The sequence below is a fragment of the Calliphora vicina genome, chromosome 5 (genome assembly GCF_958450345.1).
Source record: "Calliphora vicina chromosome 5, idCalVici1.1, whole genome shotgun sequence".
Taxonomy (NCBI): domain Eukaryota; kingdom Metazoa; phylum Arthropoda; class Insecta; order Diptera; family Calliphoridae; genus Calliphora; species Calliphora vicina.
Window position 1 is genome coordinate 21,837,958 of NC_088784.1, and position 21,695 is coordinate 21,859,652.

Consider the following 21,695-nt stretch of genomic DNA (forward strand, 5'->3'; position numbering starts at 1 on the left):
CATATTTGTTGATTTTTTCTGCTTCATTCTTGGAAAACAAGAGACTTCTTCTATTAACATTGTTTTAAGGCTTAAACTGTTGTAACTTTTTTGTAACGTGTATTTTTTTTATTACTTTTACTGCTTTTTTAAACTACATACCTATTTGTATTAATTCTTCTGTTTCTTTTTTTTTGAAAAAATATAAATGCATGTTTTATTTGATAATAATAAGTAACTTTTGGTAATTTTTTTTACTTATCTACTAAAAAAAAAAATCCTAATGAAAATCCTTGTTTAATAACAACCAGTTAATAATGAAATAATATTAAGCGACTAAACGGATTTTTCAAATATTTATTTTGAAATCCGTTAAAACGCCAAAAAAAAATTCAAAATATTTTAGTTGGTAAGTAACTACTGTGAGAATTTACAAAAATACTACTAAGAATTAACACGATTTTAATAAAACTTAAAAACACTAAAAAAAATCTAGCAATTTACACAAAAGCAGGGTAGTCACAGTTTGGTATATTTTGAAACGAAATTGATATATAAAAGCAAAAGGAAAGCTTAAAATTGAAACTACATTTCTGAAATTTTGAAAATATCTCTTTGAATTAGGAGTTATAGTCAAAAAATTATTTTTTTTAATCACTTATTTTACTTAACGAATCCTATCTTCAACAATTTTTAATCGATTTCAAATTCTTAAAAAGCTGTAGAAAGCTAAACCATAAGGCTTTCAAATAATATATAACTTTTAATACATAAGCGAACAATATAAATATAATTTTTCAATAATAATAAAAAAAAAGTTTTAATTAAATTTTTTTTTAATTTTTTAAATTTTGAACCCTTATAATTTTAAAATTTCGTTTAAAATTACTATATTTTAAAAAAATTTGAGAAGCTTTATATGTTTTGTATAAATTCTTGTATAATTTAGTTAAATCGCTTAAAAAATGTCTAAGTTGTGGTACTTTATGCGAAAAGGGAAATTGAAATTTATCTGATAACTGCTAAACACTTTGAAGCCTTTTAACATTAAAAATTTGTTTAAAATGTTTATAGTTTTAGTAAATATTATAAAAGCTTAATATGTTCTATAAAAAATCTTATATAATTTAGTTAAATCGCTTAAAAAAAGTCTAAGTTATTGGCATAATAAAAAAAGTTTCAATTAAAAATATTTTTTTTTAAATTTTGAAGCCTTTTAACATTAAAATTTTGTTTAAAATGATTATAGTTTTAATAAATATTGTAAAAGCTTAGTCTATTCTATATAAAACCGTGTATAATTTAGGTTAGTCGCTTAGAAAATGTCTAAGTTGTGGTACTTTCTGTGAATATTTTAAATTTACCTGATAACTGCTAAACACTTTGAAGCCATTTATCTTAAAAATTTCTTTAAAATGATTATAGTTTTAATAGATATTGTAAAAGCTTAATATATTCTATAAAAAATCGTGTACAATTTATTTAAATCGCTTAGAAAATGCCTAAGTTGTGCTTAATTTTAAGAGTAAGGAAATTGTAATTTTCCTGATTACTGCTGAACTGGTCTGATTTTTTCCTATTTGTTTAAAAATTTAAAAAAATTGTTAAAAACTAAACAAATCTCAAGCCATGCTAAATTTTAAAATAAATTTAAGAACCCCAAAATCTTATTTCTTTAATATTTGCCACGCCCACTTTAAAAAAAATTAAAAGGGGGAGGTGATTCAAGATTTAAAATTTTTATTTTTTAATCAAAAATTGCTTGAAATGTGGTTTTAAATATGGTTTGCTTAAAAATCTTAAGATATGCTAAATTTTTTAATAAATTTAAAAACCCGAAATCTTATTTTTTTAATTTTTGCCACGCCCTCTCTGTAAAATTTTGAAAGTGGGAGGTATTTCAAGTTTTAAAATTTAAATTTTTTAATAATAAATTGCTTCAAATGTGATTTTAAATAAGGTTTGCTTAAAAATCTACAAGATTTTGTACAAAAAGTTGTAAAAATAAAAAATTCGAAAAATTTTAATTTTCCTCTTTAGCAAAACAATCACAACTTTAACATTTGACCATCAATTTATGTGAAATATAGCTTATTTTATCAACAATAGATACTTTAAAAAATTGTCTTTAAATAATAAAAATTTTAAGCAAATTTTTAAATTAATGGCCTTGAAAATTTAAAAACTTTGAAAAAAAAAATTAAATATTTAAAAATCTTTTTATAACATTAAGCTGTTGCCCCATTAACACCAAGTTAACATGAAGTTAGCACTAACTATAACTGGTAATTCAGGAAGTATGCAAATTGGCAAGAAAAAATCAATTTTTGTTTGAAACTTCAGATTTTGAGCGAATTTTTTAAATTTTAAAAATGTTGATAAAGCACTGAAACTGTCCAACAACCTTTAGTTATTCATTTGAAGAGTTATTCAAATTATTTATATGTTATTCATATGTTAATAACAAAACTGTGATTGCCCTAAATGTATGATAAATTTAACCACTCTAATTATCAGGTAATAAACAAACAAAATATTGAGAAAATACAACCAAAGGTACATTTGTAAATAAAATAAATGTCTGCTTTATATTTCATGAGTACTAATATAGGAAAATATAGTCAATAGAGGACTATATTTATATATAATCGCGGTATCGACCACTTTCTCAAGTACTTCCATTCAGAAGTTATTAAGTAGCAAACTTTCCCAAAATTTAAGAAATCGCAAAAAAATCCGTAAAAATTTTTTTGCTCATAAAAATTAAAATTTTTCTTTAGCACTAATATGGAAATATAGAGTCATTAGGGGACAAAAATACCTATTATAAGAGGTATCGATCATTTCCCCAAGTACTTTTGTTCAGAAGTTATTTAGTAGCAAACTTCGGAAATGTAAAAAAAATAAGTAAAAAGGTGTTTGCTTATAATAACGAAAATATTTCATGAGCACTAATATGGAAATATTGAGTCATTAGGCGACAAAACTAGCTACAAAAAATGGTGTTGATCATTTTTTTAAGCACTTTCGTTTAGGAGTTATTAAGTAGCAAAATTTCAAAAAATTTAAGAAATCGTAAAAAATAGGAAAACATTTGTTTGTCAATAAAAAAGAAAATATTTCTTGATCTATAATTCCAAAATATATAGTCAATAGAGGACAAACATGCCTATTAAAATAGATATCGATCATTTCTCCAAGTACTTTTGTTCAGAAGTTATTTAGTAGCAAACTTCGGAAATGTAAAAAAATAAGTAAAAAGTTTTTTGATCATAATAACGATAATATTTCATGAGCACTAATATGAAAATATAGAGTCATTAGTGGACAAAAATTCCTACCGCTCATTTTCGAAAGTACTTTCATTCAAAAGTTATTAAGTAGCAAAATTTCAAAAAAATTAAGAAATCGTATAAAAATAGGAAAAAATTTGTTTGCCCATAAAAATGAAAATATTTCATGATATTAATTCCAAAATATATCGTCAATAGAGGACAAACATACCTATTAAAGGAGGTAACGATCATTTTCCCAAGTACTTTTGTTCAGAAGTTATTAAGTAGCAAACTTCGGAAACGTAAAAAAAAATAAGTAAAAAGTTTTTTGATCATAATAACGATAATATTTCATGTGCACTAATATGGAAATATAGAGTCATTAGGGGACAAAAATACCTATTAAAGGGGGTACCGCTCATTTTCAAAAGTACTTTCCTTCAAAAGTTATTAAGTAGCAAATTTTACTAAAATTTATGAAATCGTAAAAAAATAGGTAAAAATTAGTTTATGCATACAAATGAAAATATTTCTTGATCACTAATTCCTCAATATATCGTCAATAGAGGACAAACATGCCTATTAAAAGAGGTATCGATCATTTCTTCAAGTACTTTTGTTCAGAAGTTATTAAGTAATAAACTTCGAAAACGTAAAAAAATAAGTAAAAAGTTTGTTTAATCATAATAACGAAAATATTTCATGAGCACATGAGATCATTTGTTTAAGCACTTTCGTTTAGGAGTTATTAAGTAGCAAAATTTCAAAAAATTTAAGAAATCGTATAAAAAAAGGAAAAAAATTGTTTGTCAATAAAAATTAAAAAATTTCTTGATCTATAATTTCAGAATATACCGTCAATAGAGGACAAACATGCCTATTAAAAGAGGTATCGATCATTTCACCAAGTACTTTTGTTCAGAAGTTATTAAATAGCTAACTTTCCAAAAATTTAAGAAATCGAAAAAAATAGGTTAAATATTTTTTTGCTCAAAAAAATTAATATATTCCTTGAGCACAAATGAGGAAATATACAATCAGTAGAGGACAAAAATACCTGTTAAAGGATTTATCGCTCGTTTTACCAACTACTTTCGTTCACCAGTTATTAAGTAGCAAACTTTCCAAAAATTTAAGAAATCGATAAAAAAAAGTAGGTAAAAAGTTTATTGCTCATAAAAATTTAAAAAAAAACACAAATACGGAAATATACAGTCAGTAGAGGATAAAAATATATATTATAGGAGATATATTCAGAAGTTATTAAGGAGCAAACTTTCCAAAAAATTTAAAAATCTTAAAAAAATAGTAAAAAAAATTGTTTGATCATAAAAATTAAAATATTCCTTGAGTATTAATTCGAAATTATACTGTCAATAGAGTATAGAAATACCTATTCAAGGAGGTATCGATGATTTCCCTAAGTACCTTCGTTCAGAAGTTATTAAGTAGAAAACTTTCCAAAAAATTAAAAAAATCGTAAAAAAAAAGGTAAAAAGTATTTTGCTCATAAAAATTAAAACAATTCCCTAAACACAAATGAGGAAATATACAATCAGTAGAGGACAAAAATACCTATTAAAGGAGGTATCGGTAATATCCCTAAACACTTTCGTTCAGAAGTTATTAAGTAGCAAACTTTCCAAAAAATTTAAGAAATCGTAAAAAAAGGTAAACAAATTTTTTGCTCATAAAAATTAAAACAATTCCCTAAACACAAATGAGGAAATATACAATCAGTAGAGGACAAAAATACCTATTAAAGGAAATATCTATAACTTGTCCAAGTACTTTCGTTCATTAGTTATCAACTTACAAATTTAGGAAAAGAAAAAGACATTTTTGGCAACTTTTTTCAAAGTTTTATAAAATCTATTTAAACAAAACGTTTTGAAATTTAAGCAATTTGTATGAAGAATACTGTAAAAAAAGTTTGAAAATTTAACGCTGCAGTTTTGTTTTAAAAAATCAGGCCCTTAATTATTTCTTTTTTAAAATAGGCATTTATTACATATTGATAGCCACTCGGGGCTGGAAAGTTTCAAGGAAATTCCACAAATATTATAATATAATTATAGGATTATTTGTTTATCTTAAAAATTACTTAGAAAACAAGTATTTTTCATACAAAATAAATATTTTTTTGGAATTGTTCTAAAACTGTATGTAACATATTAAAATATATCCTATATTATACAATAGTACTAGTCAGATTTAAAAATATTCAGAATTAAGCAGATAAACCACAAAATATTTTGTGTATGGAAACGATTTAATGTACAACCTGGAAATCTATTGTAACAAAATTTTCAATATAAAAATTTTACATTTTAAGGACACACTTTTAATAAAATATTTTGCAATAAAATATTTAACCTCCCCTTTCCCTGTTTCGATGTCTATCTGAGCCCTCAGTATAAGAGACAGCAAATAATTGCTGTAAAAGCAAAAATTTGTAATTTATTTATTTATACACATTTTAATTTTCCATTAATTTCTTTTTTGTTTGTTTAAACGTTTTTTTCAATATCACCAATTTACCAAAAAAAAAAAAAAAGTAAAAAAAAAAATACAACAAAAAACTTTTAAATCAGCATGCGTAGTCGTAAATCTTTTGTGATTGACAGCACTCCCAAATTTGTTCGTTTTTTTATTTTGCCATACTGTATTGTTAACAAACACGACCCCCACCACCTCCCCATTTTGTTATAACTTACACACACAATTTTGTTTGTTTGTTATTGTGCAGTCACAACACTTGTTGTTGTTATTTTAAGTTAACACTAACAGTATTTTTGCAGCATCCAATTTAATTGTCTCCTATCCATTCCCTCTCTCTTCAATGCTCTTTCTCTCATCACTCTTCAACATAATATTGTTGATGCCAGTGAACAAATAAAAAGAGTAAACGATGAAAACAACAATAAAAGGAAACCAAACATACGTTAAGTTAAAGTACACAAAATAAAAAACACATTTTTCCCTTTAATTCGTTACATTTGAAGGTTTGAATTTTTAATTAAAAATCTGTTTTATCGTTATAAACGGATGGCTGGCTGAGTGGCTGGCTACATGTTTGCATGTATGTAGGTGTTGTTGCAAAATCTAAAGGTCAATTTTGTCCACAGACATTTAAAAGGCTTTATAGAATTGAATTGTTTAAAATTCAATCACAATTCAGGGTTATAGCGAAATGAGAAATAATGTCAATGAAACCTTGTAATGTTTCTAGGTTTTCCTTTTGTTTTTTTTGTGTTTGATTTAAAGCAACAAGGTTTTGTTTAATGTCTCTAAATTTTATGGAAATTTTATGTGTTTGAATAGAAAAAAGATGAGGATGATGACAGTTTACATAAATATTGATGAGTTAGTTATGATAGCAGGCAAATGGTGAATGTTTTAACTTATTTATAACATTTGTTTATATTGTCACAATAACACAGATCACCTTGCTGATAAATAGTTATATGATGTTAAAATATTTATTAAAAGTCAAGATCAAAAGTTTTTTACAAAATCCCATGTGTCCTTGAATGTGATATGAATCTACAATTCAGCTCAGTTTCCGTCTTAGAAATTGTTTGAATTGTTTGAAGTCCTAAACATTCTGAAATAAAAAGATGACTTTTCAAACAGTAGTTATAATTATTTGCAACAGTTCAATGAAAATTGTATTTGAGGTATTGTTATCTCTTAATAAGATCTTTCATAAGCCTTATAAAACTTCAATTCTAGAAGGCTGTCCCGATCCAGGATCTACGTATCCATAACCTACATGATGGACAGGCTCAAATGTTTGAAAATCCTTTATTTCTTATATTTTTTGGAGACTTTTCTTATTTTGGTTTAATATAATGTAAACTTCAAACGGAAAGTCCCGATCCAAGATCAATAGAGCATTTCCTCGAAAAAATATTCCAAAATACTATGTGATTTTCAGGCCCAAAAGTATTCTCTTCTTTTATTTCACACATTTTTGGAGGATTTTCTTATCTTGCTGTAATATAAAGTAAATTTCAAATAGACTGTCCCGTTCCGGAATCTATTGGATATCACCTATAAATAACATTCCAAAAACTATAAGATTTTGGTAATCAAACGTTAGCCTGTATTTTTAATGCAAATTTGTGGATCTTTGACATCATTTCCAAGCCTTATATAATGTCAATTCTAAGCAGTCACTCCCAATCCAAGATCTATCACATATTTGTAGATCTTTGAAATTTTACCAGACAAATTATAACGTCAATTCTAAGCCGTCTGTCCCAATCCAGGATCTATCGATTTTAAAGACACTTTCGTTTCAAATATTTCCCTGTCTTTTCTTCCTAATGTACATTTACCATTATCCTATTGATAATTCTCTGATTGAGGTCTTTAAGCCACGTTTCTAGAACAGGCGGACAGTCCCCATTCTGGATCTATTCTAGCCCCATTCCAGGATCTATTGCGTATCGTTTATAAACAAGCTTTCGTTTCAAATATTTGCCAGTCTTTTCTTCCTCATATTTATTTGCCATAGTCGATTTGATACTTCTCCGATTGTTGTCTTTAAGCCACGTTTCATAAACATTTTCTAGAATAGGCTTACAGTCCCGATCCTGGATCTATTACATAACGAAATTTCTCAAAAATAACAAATATGTTGCTCCAAACATGTTTTAATCAGTTCTTTCTCATATCGATCCAGGATATATGTCATATGACTACACGACGGTTACAGAAACCACATTGACAGTTCCAATTCGGAATCTAAAACTTCATAATAAGACTTATCAAGCCTAATATCAGGTCAATTAGAAGCAGACAGTCCTGGTCCTGGATCTATTCCCTATTGCCTTTAAAGAACATTCAAGAAACTGCATGTAATTGAGGGTCAACTGTTTGATGGTTTTTCATCTCACATAAATGGATATTTTCTAGGCTTAATAGAAACATATTTTTAACCCGCCAGTCCCATTACAGGATCTATTGAGTATCGCCTTTAAAGAATTATTCCGAAACAATATGATGTTGGGGCTCAAAAGTTTCTCTGCTTTTTCTTCCGTTTATTTGTGAATATTTCAGATCTTTCTACACAAACGTTACAGAAACTACATTGACAGTTCCGATTCGGGATCTAAATTTTCTTAATAAGATCAATAACAAGCTGACAGCCCCGATACTGGATCTATTGCCTACTGACCATAAAGAACATTCGAGAAACTGCATGTAATTTCTTCTCACTTACCCGGTTTTCACAATTCTTTTCTAGGCTCAATAGAAACTTAAATGTAACCTGTCAGTCCCAATACAGGATAGTATCGCCTATAAAGAAGGTTCCCGAAACAATATGATGTTGGGGCTCACTTGTGGATTTTTTAGATCATTTCTTGTAAAGAACTTTCGAGAAACTGCAAGAAGATGTTGTTCAATCGTTTGACAGTCCTTCCATATGTTTATGGATATTTTAGATCTTTCTAAGACTTAACATAACTTCAATTCTAATCTGACAATACCGGTTATTGCCTAACCCATAGGGATACAAAACATTCCCAAAACTAAAACGTTCAGATTAAAAATGGTTGTATTCCACACTTGCCCGTTTTTATCAAATTTTTCCCAGGCAGCATATCAATTCCATCCTGCTCCAATCCAGGATATACTGAGTATCGCCTATAAAGAAAGAATAGCCTTGATTTTAAGATGCTAGTTCCAATCTTGGAGAAACAGCAAGTTGTTCAAACTCAAATGTTTACCTTTCGAACATTTGTGGATCTCCCATATCAATCTATTCCAGGATCTATTGAGTATCACGTATAGAGAAATATCCATCTTCTACATGTCCAATACAACCATTATAAGCTTGCATCTATTGTGTAACGTCTACAGAATGTTAGACTCCTGTCCTTCCTTCCAACCATTTGTGGAAATTTCAGATCTTTCTCAAGCCTAGGTAACAGGCAGCCGTCTGGTAGAAACAGAAAAGAGAAAAGCTCACTTGGGTCCATACATTAGGTCCATTTATGTTACCTGAAAACAACATAAAAGAGGGCCAGATAGAGATGAAAAGAGAAGAGGAAAGTCAGTTAAACTAAAGGAGTAGAAGAAATATGGAGGAGGAGAGAGAGTGTGCAGTAGTCATTTGACGGATACTAGTTCACTCCGTGGAAATTTCTGTGTCTGGTGTGAGCAACCAATTGCTATTCCTAATAAAGGCATTGATGGATTCTAACTTCTTGTTCGATAGTTCAGAAAGACTATTGAAGGAACGATGTCCCAGAAACCTGATGCATAGATCACCTAATGCCGGGCAACGAAAAAGAAGATGAAAAATGGTCTCAAACTCCTCTTCATTCAGACAGCTTCTACAAAAGTCGTTGTAGAGCAAGTTTATGTCTCCGTCAGGCATCCTTTTCGTCCTTTACGTCTTTTTTCGTCAAATCATCAGTAACACATTTGTCCAAAATATCTCCGTGTTCACGTACCCAAATGAGTACAACTGTTGAATATCTCGCCATCCTATTTAAGGATGCCCGACATTCTTGCTGCTTAACTATCAGTATATATACGAAAATCCATGTTCGATATCTTGTTATAAAAGAAAGCCAAATCTCGTATTCCTGAATGTAGGCACCTCCGCCAACTCGATTTCTCTTTCTAGAACCCTCCGTATAGACTCAGATACTTGTTGTGTCAAGTGAATTTCCATCCATTAATTCCATGTATGGAATTGAGAAACCAAAGTTTCCCAATAGGAAGCGCTTCAATATTATCTGGAAGATTCTGTATACTTCCGATTATGATCCATGTTTCCATGCAGCAATCGCATTTTGCCTGAGGGCCGTAGCGAATGCCATTTTTCTGGACATTAGCTCCACAGGGATCCAGTTTAATATTGTAAAGAGCGACTTTGTTGCAGTCGTTCTTAGGGCTATTGTCATCTGGATTGCCATTCTCCTTAATACCTTCCCGAATAGCATGAAATTTGAGCCTTTATCTAGTGCTTTCCACCATACCGAGACTCCATAGAATAATATCAAATAGCCAATTCACATACCGAATTCTAGTACCCCATTGTGTACCTATGGCCTTCCTGCAGACATTCATTGTCATCAAGCCTTGGATGTCCTTGCTAGGGTATTTGGATTCCAGGATAGTTTACTGTCCAGAATAACACCTAAGTATTTTGCGCCATTGAATCGGGGTAGTGAGAAAAAAGGAATGTTGTACTGTTTTGTGGACAATACAAGTTCGGTTTTCTCACTCAGTCCACTGTCAGTACTCCACCGATTAACTATACTGGGTGCATTCACCAACTACTGTGACATCGTGACCAAGTGGATCCCAGATACTGTCACTGCTACGTCATCCGCATAGGCGACAGTCTCATAACCCATGAGATCGAATTTCCAGAGCAGACTATTTATTTCCTGATACCACAGAAGTGGTTATAAACGCATCCTTGAGGCGTACTCCTTGAGTCCATTCCCTTTTCAGAACGAATGATCCTAAAGTGTAAAAGATTCATTATGAACCTAACAATTGATTGATTCACACCGAGATCTTGTCGTACTGATCCTATAGCTGCAGATTCTTCATTATTAAAGGCTCCTTCTATATCCAGAAAGGCCACTAATGTAAAATTGTGAAAGGGATTTCTCAATGTACACTTCTCATGCCTAATACAACGAAAATTCAAATTTGTCAATTCTAATCTCGAATTCTAAGCGAACAATCCGAATCCAGGATGAATTGAGTTCAGCCTGCAAAGAAAGATCCAGAAACTAGATGATGTGAGACGTGGTGAGGCTCAAATGTTTCGTGGACTTTTAGATCCCAGTTCTACTGCAGCCTTGATTCAATCCTTGATATATTGCACATTGTCTATCAAGAACATTCGAGAAACAAGAAGTCCGAATCCAGGATTGATTGAGTATAGCCTACAAAGAAAGATCCAGAAACTATATGATGTTGATGGGCTCAAATATTTGACTGACTTTTCGTAGACTTTTAGATTCCAGGTCTACTGCTACCTTGATTCAAAGCTGCCATACCCAATCCCTGATCTATTGCACATTGTTTATCAAGAACATGCGGGAAATAACAAGTCCGAATACAGGATCAATTGAGTACAAAGAAAGATCCCGAAACTATTTGATGTTGGATGAGGCTCAAATATTCCGTGGACTTTTAGATCCCAGTTCTACTGCAGCCTTGATTCAAACCTTGATATCTTGCACATTGTCTATCAAGAACATTCGAGAAACTTCCAGTCCGAATCAAGGATTGATTAAGTATAGCCTACAAAGAAAGATTTAAAAACTAGATGATGTTGTGGGGGGCTCAAATATTTGACTGACTTTTCGTGGACATTTAGATCTTAGGTCTACTGCTGCCTTGATTCAAAGCTGCCATACCCAATCCTTGATCTATTGCACATTGTTTATGAAGAACATTCGGGAAATTACAAGTCCGAATACAGGATCGATTGAGTATAGCTTACAAAGAAAGATCCCGAAACTAGATGATGTTGGGTGAGGCTCAAATATTTCGTGGACTTTTAGATCCCAGTTCTACTGCAGCCTTGATTCAATCCTTGATATCTTGCACATTGTCTATCAAGAACATTCGAGAAACTTCCAGTCCGAATCAAGGATTAATTAAGTATAGCCTACAAAGAAAGATTTAAAAACTAGATGATGTTGTGGGGGCTCAAATATTTGATTGACTTTTCGTGGACATTTAGATCTTAGGTCTACTGCTGCCTTGATTCAAAGCTGCCACACCCAATCCTTGATCTATTGCACATTGTTTATCAAGAACATTCTGGAAATAACAAGTCCGAATACAGGATCGATACTAGATGATGTTGAGGTTCTCAAATGTTTGACTGCCTTTTCGTGGATTTTAGACCCCAATGCAGCCTTGATTCAAAGTTGCCACTTACAATCCTTGATCTATTGCACATTGTTTTTGAAGAACATTCGAGAAACAACAAGTTAATGCAAAAGCAAAGTTTACATTTCCATTATTCCACAAATTAGTAGATCTTTCCGATTTCTCCTAGGTCTAATATAACGTTAATTCTAATCTCTCAATCGCTATCCAGGATCTATAGGATATTGTCTATTGTTAAGCTTCAAAATGTTTGCCTTTCACTCACTTAAGACTGTTTTAATCAGATCTTTCTCAGGTCTAATTCAACAATCAATTATTACAATATTATTCCTATATTGCATCTAGTCCTTACAAATTCAGCAATACAAAGGTTGACGATTCATGATCTCCGCCAGTTTCTTTCCATAATCTAGCATATTTCATCTGTAGAATAGATTCCAGAAACTAACCATTTCAACAAAAATATTGAGAAGGAAGTTCGGTTTTTCAAAATCTCTATAAATCATCTAATCATTTGTTATAATCCTTTTCTTCTGAAATTTTAGCCGAATTTGTAGAATTTTTAAAGGAAAGATTTCACACAAATCCACATTCACGAATGACTTTCGATCAAATCATTTTAAACTTATTGCTATCTTTATTGCAATTAATCAATCCTTTTGGTTGCCACTCCTTATTCGATGACATCGTAGATCCAATAATGGTATGACAATAAGGAATTATGACCCTTTTTTTGATATGTTTAGCTTATTAAGATTGTAAATACCTATATTTGTTATAAATTTGTTTTATTCCAATTCCAAAATGTTTGTAATTTACTAACTTCTAACTTATAACTTTGTTTTGGAAATGATTAACAACTAAATTTTTTTTAAATAATTTTCTTAAATTAATTAAACTTAAATTTAAAAATAATGTAGATATAATAAAACTAATTATCTATTAAATAATGCTATGCACAACTAGAAACCCCAATGCCTGAAGCTTTAACATTGCCCGGTATGGCTGACGCAGAGCCGGACTTATCAATATTTGAAAATAAAACTGGACTGGCAGAGGATATGAAATTTCTGGCTTCTATGCCAGAGCTATGTGATGTTACATTTCTAGTAGGTGACACTCGCGAGCCAGTATGTGCTGTAAAGGTTGGTTTATCTCTATTGATATTCAGAAACATGATTTTCTAATTTTTAAAAAAAAAAAAATATATTACAGGCCGTTTTAGCTTCCCGCTCCAGGGTCTTTGCCAAAATGCTGTATGCCGCTCCTTCACCGCAAAGAAAACGCGAAACCTCTACCAAGGAAAACAAATTGCGCCTATTCCTAAAACGTTCCTCGGAGCCTTTGTTAAATCTGCAAAATGCTGCCCAACAGGTATTAAAATATTTGCCAATTTCTTTCTTATTTCCCCCCCATTTTTTTTTTTTATAATTTCACTTTATTCAAGTGTACATTTCGTTTCGATAACAAAATAATTTTGGTAATTTACCACAGTTTTATTTGTAAAATAAAAAAATTAAGCCAAACAAATATCACACATTAATCCATCATTCATTTAAAAATTCAAAATTTTTCCCATTACATTTTCATTTTTATATAGAGAAGTGGTTTTACCCAACAATTATCTCCGATACCTGAGGTAAAGTACATTTTCAAGTTGATTTCGTAACGCTGCAAAAAAAAATTCACTTTACATGTCACATGTCATACTGTCTCTGTCTTTATCTCTCTCTAACTGTCTTTCTCACACTTTCTCACATTTACAACAACAAATTAACTTGAAAATTTGCCTGGTTTTAGTATGAGATTGTTCGTTCGTTCGCTCGCTCGTCCATTTGATTCATTCGTATTTGTTTCAATAAATTATCAATTTTAGTTATATTGACATTATATACATTACATCTACCTACATAGTTTTATTGGTGTCTATTATATATGTACTTATAATCATAAACATATAATGGATCCCTGATCTATAATTGACTTATTATATACATTCACACTTTAATCGCTTAATCGCTGATATTCATAGTTTGAAAATTTGCATGTTTTTTTTTAATTTGCACTTTTATTTAATATTTCTGGATTGAGTTTCCATTATATTATTGAATATTATACATAAGTCTTAATACATTAAAAATAACTTAGAATGCAACAAATCAAGATCCCTTCAAGATCCTCTTTTGGGGTATGATCCCCTTTTGGGGTATGTCGAACATCGCTGTTATATACCTTTATATCATTAACAAAATATTGAAAAGGGATCTCGATTTAAACGAAGAATATTTTTATTGAAATACAAACCGGCTATATTCCGTTTTGATATTGTCCAATTAGCTTCAATTGTAGGTTTTTATATAGTCCGATTTTGGGTTAAATCTTAGGTCTTTAGCTTTAATCGTAGGTCTTTATATTTTAGCATCAATTGAAGATCTTTATATAGTCCAATTATATCTTCAATTGTAGGTCTTTATGTAGTCCAATGTTAGCTTCAATTGAAGGTCTTTATATAGTATAATTTTAGCTCCAATCGTAGGTCTTTATATAGTCCAATTATAGCTTCAATCGTAGTCCAACTTTGGCTTCAATCGCAGGTCGTTATATAGTCCAACTTTAGCTGCAATCGCAGGTCTTTATATAGTCCAATTTTAGCTCCAATCGTTGGTTTTTATATAGTCCAATTTTAGCTTCAATTATTGTCCAACTTTAATTCAATCGTAGGTCGTTGTATAGTCCAATTTTAGCTTCAATCGTAGGTCTTTATATTTTCCAATTTTAACTTCAATCGTATTCCAAACTTAGCTTCAATCGCAGGTCTTTATATAGTCCAACTTTAGTTGCAATCGCAGATCGTTATAAAGACCAATTGTAGTCCAACTTTAGCATCAATCGCAGGTCATTATATAGTCCAATTTTAGATTCAATCGTAGTCCAACTTTAGCTTCAATCACAGGTCTTTATATAGTCCAATTTTAGCTCCAATCGTTGGTTTTTATATAGTCCAATTTTAATTCAATCGCAGGTCGTTATATAGTCCAATTTTAGCTTCAACCGTAGGTCTTTATACGGTCCAAATTTAGCTTCAATCCTAGCTCTTTATATAGTCCAATTTTAGCTTCAATTGTAGTCTAACTTTAGTTTCAATCGTAGGTCGTAGTATAGTCCAATTTTAGCTTCAATCGTATGTATTTATATTTTCCAATTTTAACTTCAATCGTATTCCAACCTAAGCTTCAATCGCAGGTCTTTATATAGTCCAATTTTGGCTTCAATCATAGTCCAACTTTAGTTTCAATCGTAGGTCGTTGTATAGTCCAATTTTAGCTTCAATCGTAGATCTTTACATAGTAAAATTTTAGCTTCAATCGTTGTCCAATTTTAGCTTCAATCGTTTGTCTTTATATAGTCCAATTTTAACTTCAATCGTATTCCAACTTTAGCTTCAACCACAGGTCTTTATATAGTCCAGTTTTAACATCAATCGTTGTCCAATCGTAGGTCTTTATATTGTACAACTTTAGCTTCAATCGCAAGTCGTTATATGGTCCAATTTTAGCTTCAATCGTAGGTCTTTATATGGTCCAAATTTAGCTTCAATCCTAGCTCTTTATATAGTTCTATTTTTGCATCAACCGTAGTCCAATTTTAGCTTCAATCGTTGGTCTTTATATAGTCCAATTTCAGCTTCAACCGTAGTCCAATTTTACCTTCAATCGTTGGTCTTTATATAGTCGAATTTCAGCTTCAACCGTATTCCGACATTAGCTTCCATCGTCGGTCTTTATATAGTCCAATTGTTTAAAGCAGAAGAAAGCATTTCCACATATCTGTCCCGTTTGAGTCCTCAACCGAAACATCCTTATGCAAGTACTTACTAAGGTTTTCAACCTTTTCACGTGTGTCTAGATCAGTTAGGTCGTGGAGAAAAAAGTCACTCAAAAGGTTCATTCACTTATGCGGCAGAGGATGTGCTTCACCCATCTCATTCATTATGACAACTGTTACAGTAGTCATTATATGGGAGCGTATACACCAAACAGGCAGTACCCTGTGATCACTGCTACCACATTCCGTAATCGATCAGTGCTGGGGTTCGACGACTGTTATACTTCGATCGTATGGACCTTGTAGTCCCACAGATGGTCCCAAGTGTCCATATAGTACATCCTGATGCAAGTACGAAGGTTTTCAACATTTTCACGTGTGTCCAGATCATTTAGGCCGTGGAGAAAGATGTCACCCAAAAAGTTTCATTCACTTGTGAGGCAGAGGATGTGTTTCACTCATATCATTCATCATGACTACTGCTACAGAAGTCATTATATGGGAGCGTGCACACCGAACAGGCACTACCCTGTGATAACTGCCACCACATTCCGTAGTCGATCAGTGCTGGGATTTGACTTAGATCATATAGCTCTCGTCAACGCACAGATGATCCTAAGCGTCCACCTATTTTGCACTCAATCGTAGATTATCCTGGAGACATCGGTTGCACCAATCGATCAACATAATCGTCCAGCTAGGCTTCCCTTTTGGTCAATGATTCTGCCATTTAATTCTCCGGGCTATTTCGCTATCGATGTACCAAAATTAGCCCGACTAAAGAATGCTCTGCATTTCAGGAGCATATTGAGATTTTAGGGTAGCATCGCATGCAGTGTAAATTCGAATATTCACCCCGTTTTATGGAATATAACTTCTGCCAGTTCGCAGTCCTATCAACGGCTGAAATCTCAGCCTGCAGAACACTACACTACGACACATTGAATTCATGATCGATACAATCTTCAGTTGAAGAAATGTTTACGCGTACCGTAGTCAATATTGTCCCAGAATCCATCTAGAAAATCCCTTGACGCTTGACTTCAGTAGTTTTATGGCAACTTTGAGATATTCTATACTATCCTCCCACGCCCATCCTACCTCTATTAGTCTCGAATTTGGTTCACGTTAGAGGAATTATATCCCAACAGTCCTTCCATTCGTGAATGGCATACTAAATCATCTGTTGAAGAAAGGCTTGCGAGTATCGTAGTCAATAATGTTCCGGAATCCAATACGGAAAATCCAATATGGTCGAAATTCCCCCGGTTTGATATGCCAATAGTATCAAGACTTATGGCAGCGTTGAGAACAACGCTCCTGAACCACCTGAATGGGTGTCACTTTTTATAGCATTTTTACTAACTCAGCCCACACCAATGCAATCACGCATAAACTGCGAAATAGGAACAAGGTCCTCAAGGCGCTGGCCGGCAGTAGTTTTGGTATGGACAAAGAAACCTTGCTAGTTAACTACAAGACGATTGGCCGGTCAGTAGTCGACTATGCTGCTCCAGTGTGGTCAGCTTCGTTGATTGATACTCAGAGGAGAAACATTCAAAGCTGTCAAAACGCAGCCTTAAGGAGCGTCACAGACTGCCTTCAAATTACCTGTTGAAGTAGCACATTTTCTTGGACTTGAACAACATGCAGAACCCCCTGATTGAATATTGTAAAAAATTTTATGCGTCTATAACAACAATAACGTTCCTGGCAATAAGGTCAATATCAAGCCAATACGGCATGGTTGTTGATGGTGTGGTGCAAATTGCTCCTGTAATCATCAGTCCATGCTACTGAGAAACTTAGGATTATTTCCAAAGGAAAACAATACAAGAGTCTGGAAAATATCTGGATACTATATTGCAAAGAAAGGAATCGTCAACCCGGACACGACTCCCGCGAAAACTGTTCTTGTAGTCTTCTCATGGAATATTTGTAGGAACTTAACAACCATTTCGAAGAGCCATTAGATATTACACAGATCCTCAAAACACTAGTACACGGATGCTACAGCCTTAGACACTATCGCCAAAATGTTTGATGCCAAGATAGCTTTGAATCCAGAACTACCAAATACTTTGCCATTAAAGCAATATAAAATCCCCAATGGAAATATGTGGATCTTGTATTTCCTTGCGAAGGTTAAAAGATCAGTTTTCGCTGGAGTGGTGTCCGGATTGACGATTCCATTCTTTGCAAGATAGTATCCAGATACATTCCAGACATCATCCGCATACGCATAATCCATATAGACCCTTGGTAAGATATTCAGTATTTTCGAAGTTCGAACTGAATACATTTAAATCGAATATTAGATGATTTGCGTCCAATCTCTATTCTTCCAGCTTTATCTAAAGCTGTTGAGCACATATTGAAGAATCAGATAACTTCATCAGTTCGTGAGATCATTTCACCATCTCAGTATGCTTTTAGACGTTGTCATAACACGACATCTCTCTTACTTAATATGACGGATGATATAAGGAAGCATTTGAATTAACAAAAGCTAAATATATTAACTTCTCTACAATGATCTGTAAATTAAGAGAACCTTTCACTTTTCTTCTACTGCTTTTAAGTTGATATTCTCTTATTTTTTAAATCGACTTCAAGTTGTTGATGTTAATGATAACTATTCCAATATGCTTCCCCTTAATTCTGGTGTATCTCAAGGATCAGTTTTAGGTCCGCTTTTTTCATTTTATAGATAAATGACTTAAAAATACTTTCTTTTGACATTAATTCTATTCTTGATATATTTTTGTGCTGGACATCTAGAAATTCACTAAATATCAAACGTTTCCTTGGCTGTTCTTTACCAAATTATTTACAATATCGCAGTTTATTTATCTTTTATAGAACTATAAAATCTAAGTTACCCACATCTCTTTGTTCTAGATTCTCAGAATAAGTAATTCTTCCAGGAACCCACAGATTTTAATTCTTAGAATTTATGTTGCATTATATGAGCAAGCTTTTATAGGGAGAATAGCCCAATGTTGGAACTGAGAGTTTTCTGCCATTTTAATAATACCTTTCGTATTAAACTTATAAATTTCCCTTGTGAATAGATTTATTTTCCTATAATTGACTCCATACTTCACTTCGGGTTTTGCAAGAGAATATGTTTACATTAACACTTTCCAGGATCAGTAGGTATCTGTATAAAATTGCCGCAAAATCCGATAAGTCTGTTACGAGTTGAATTTCAGTTATGGTTAGTTTTAGTTCTCATGAAGTTTGGAAGACCTTAAAAATAGCTAAGACCTTCTTCCATCTTTCTGGCTACATATAAATTCCGAACCAAAAATTCTGTACTGGAAAGCGGGTGAGGCAAAACTTCCCAACCACTTCATTCCAAATACTTTTTAATAGGCATTGCAACATGTGGCCGAACGTTGTCATGATTGAATATTACGGTTCAATGTCTGGCCGCATATTCGCTTTAAACGTATTAGTTGCGTTCCGTACAGGTTCCCTGTGATGGTCTGATCAGATTTCAGCAGCTTATAATAGATAGAGCCTATTTGCTCTTACCAAATATAGAGAATTACCTTAGCTTCATGGATATTTTGCTTTTGTGTTGATTCGGAAGGTTGGCCGGCCTTCACATTGGATCTCTTACACTTCCAGTTATCATAATGGATAAATTTTTCATCGCAAGTAAAGATTCGGTGCAAAAATGATTTTCTTTTTCAGCGTTCAAACATCATTTTGGATATGCAAAAAAGTGTTTATAGGTCTCTCGGCTTCAATTCGTATGGTATTCAATAAATATTTTCATTAAAACGAGTCTAAAGTTATTGCTTTAGAACTAAAGCTGGAAGACTAATAAACTATTTATATCTGAATAAACCAAACAATAGAAACCATCCATCGGACTACTACGAATTTTTTAATGTTGAAACTGCTTTCATCAAGCCACCATTGATTGAAAGTGATCGATATGTAAACAAGTTTATTGTACTTTTACTTCTATTCCTTGAAATACAATTGATTTATATTTTTCCTAAATTCTATCCAACTTCCTCTTTTTTATTCTTTTTTTATTAATACAAACCTATTCCTATTTTCTCAGTGTCTATAATCCTACTACTACTACTTTATAAAAGTTCCTTTAAATTATTTAACATTCCTATTATTCTTTTACCTTAAAAACTATTATTATTCAAATTTTTAACATGTTGCCAAACAGGGCAATAAATGGAATTGCCAACCTGTTAAAACTACATTGAGTGGGTAACTCAAGCCAAATGCTTTGGCAACATGTTGATAAATTTGGTAGCTATTGTTTTAATAATCAATTGTAACCTCAATTTATAAAAATTTAAAAGGTGTTCTGATTTAAGATTCAATATTATTTCAAAGCACTTTCTTTTTAACCTACTACTACATATATAATAAATATTATTAACCTACCTCTACCTATAACTAATAATTATTATGGAAATGCCAAATTTTTCAATATCTTTTCAATGTCTATGATATTTAAAGTCTTAAAATTTCCCTTAAATTCTCAACTAAATCAATACAAATCCTTACACTCCTTTTAGCCGGCCGGTCAGCAACATCAAACTTTGATTATAGAAGAATTTGAACCGGATGTATTTCGTCAACTAATCGAATACATACATACGGGTTGTGTTACATTGCAGCCACGTACTTTATTGGGTAAAAACTATTTATTTGAACTTTATAAATTTGAATAATTTAATAAATTGCTTGTGGTAGGTGTCATGAATGCTGCCGATTATTATGGTTTGGAGGAGCTGAGAAGAGCCTGTGGTGGTTTTGTGCAGTGTTGCATTAATGTGGACACAGTGTGTGCTTTATTGTCGTCAGCCGAACGTTATATCCAATATAAATGCACCAAAAGTTTAGTGCAAAAAGTATTGGAATTTGTGGACGAACATGGTAATGAAGTTTTGAATTTGGGTAGTTTTACTTTACTGCCCCAGCATGTGGTGCGTCTGATATTGGCCCGTGACGAGCTGAGGGCCGATGAGTTTACCAAATTCCAGGCCGCTTTAATGTGGAGTAAGAAATATAATGATAATAATCAGGTAAATATTTATTTTTAGCCCCCATCTCTCCATATATCTTTATAAATAATCAATTCGTTGTTTCTTTTTGTTTTCCAAGAACATCGATATGAAAGAGATTTTGGGTAATTTCTTGGAATACATACAATTCCATAAAATACCCGCCAACGTTTTAATGCGTGAAATCCATCCCTTGGGTTTGGTGCCCTACTCCATTATAATGAACGCTTTGGCCTACCAGGTACGTCTGAATTTTGTGTCATTGAAAACATAGTTTGGTTTCGAACCCCAACAAAAAAGCATATCAAATTGGCTTTTAATATTTGATTTTGAAATTAATGCTTGACTATTACTTTTTTTTCCATTCCTCAAAAAAACGCTCATGATCACGCGAAATGAAAATTTGTTTGCTTTGGTCATGCATTTGTTTTGTTGGTGCGTCATGGGCGTTTTATTGTCGTCCCTTGTGTCCCCCCTTTATGTCTGATTCTAACCATTGCAGGCAGACCCAGAAAGTATCGACCCCGGAAAATTGTCTCCCAACTCTAGTCGAGTGAGAAGAGCTCGACAAAATCAAGGCAGATCGATGTCCGTGCAGAGTTCTCTTGATCCCTATGGTTCGAATACAACTTTGAGCTCAAGCGGCAGCAGCGATCCCACCAGTGGCCCACATAATACCAACTAACATAAG

General features: G+C 32.2%; 1 protein-coding gene across 1 annotated transcript; it reads left to right on the top strand.

The window, feature by feature from the left end:
• Window positions 1-290: 290 nt before the first annotated feature.
• LOC135960516 (serine-enriched protein-like) lies at window positions 291-21,689 on the top strand. The gene is made up of 7 exons (XM_065511821.1): window positions 291-388; window positions 13,101-13,279; window positions 13,350-13,508; window positions 20,516-20,633; window positions 20,694-21,025; window positions 21,105-21,245; window positions 21,507-21,689. The coding sequence occupies exons 2-7, from the start codon at window positions 13,109-13,111 to the stop codon at window positions 21,687-21,689; spliced, it is 1,104 nt and encodes a 367-aa protein (XP_065367893.1). The 5' UTR covers window positions 291-388; window positions 13,101-13,108.
• The last annotated feature ends 6 nt before the right edge of the window (window positions 21,690-21,695 follow it).

Excerpts from the sequence above, each read along its gene's own strand:
- LOC135960516 (XM_065511821.1), top strand. The coding sequence starts at position 13,109 with ATGCCTGAAGCTTTAACATTGCCCGGTATGGCTGACGCAGAGCCGGAC. Across the intron at positions 13,280-13,349 it reads AGCCAGTATGTGCTGTAAAG|GCCGTTTTAGCTTCCCGCTC; the intron begins GTTGGTTTATCT and ends AATATATTACAG. Across the intron at positions 13,509-20,515 it reads TGCAAAATGCTGCCCAACAG|CCGGCCGGTCAGCAACATCA; the intron begins GTATTAAAATAT and ends CACTCCTTTTAG.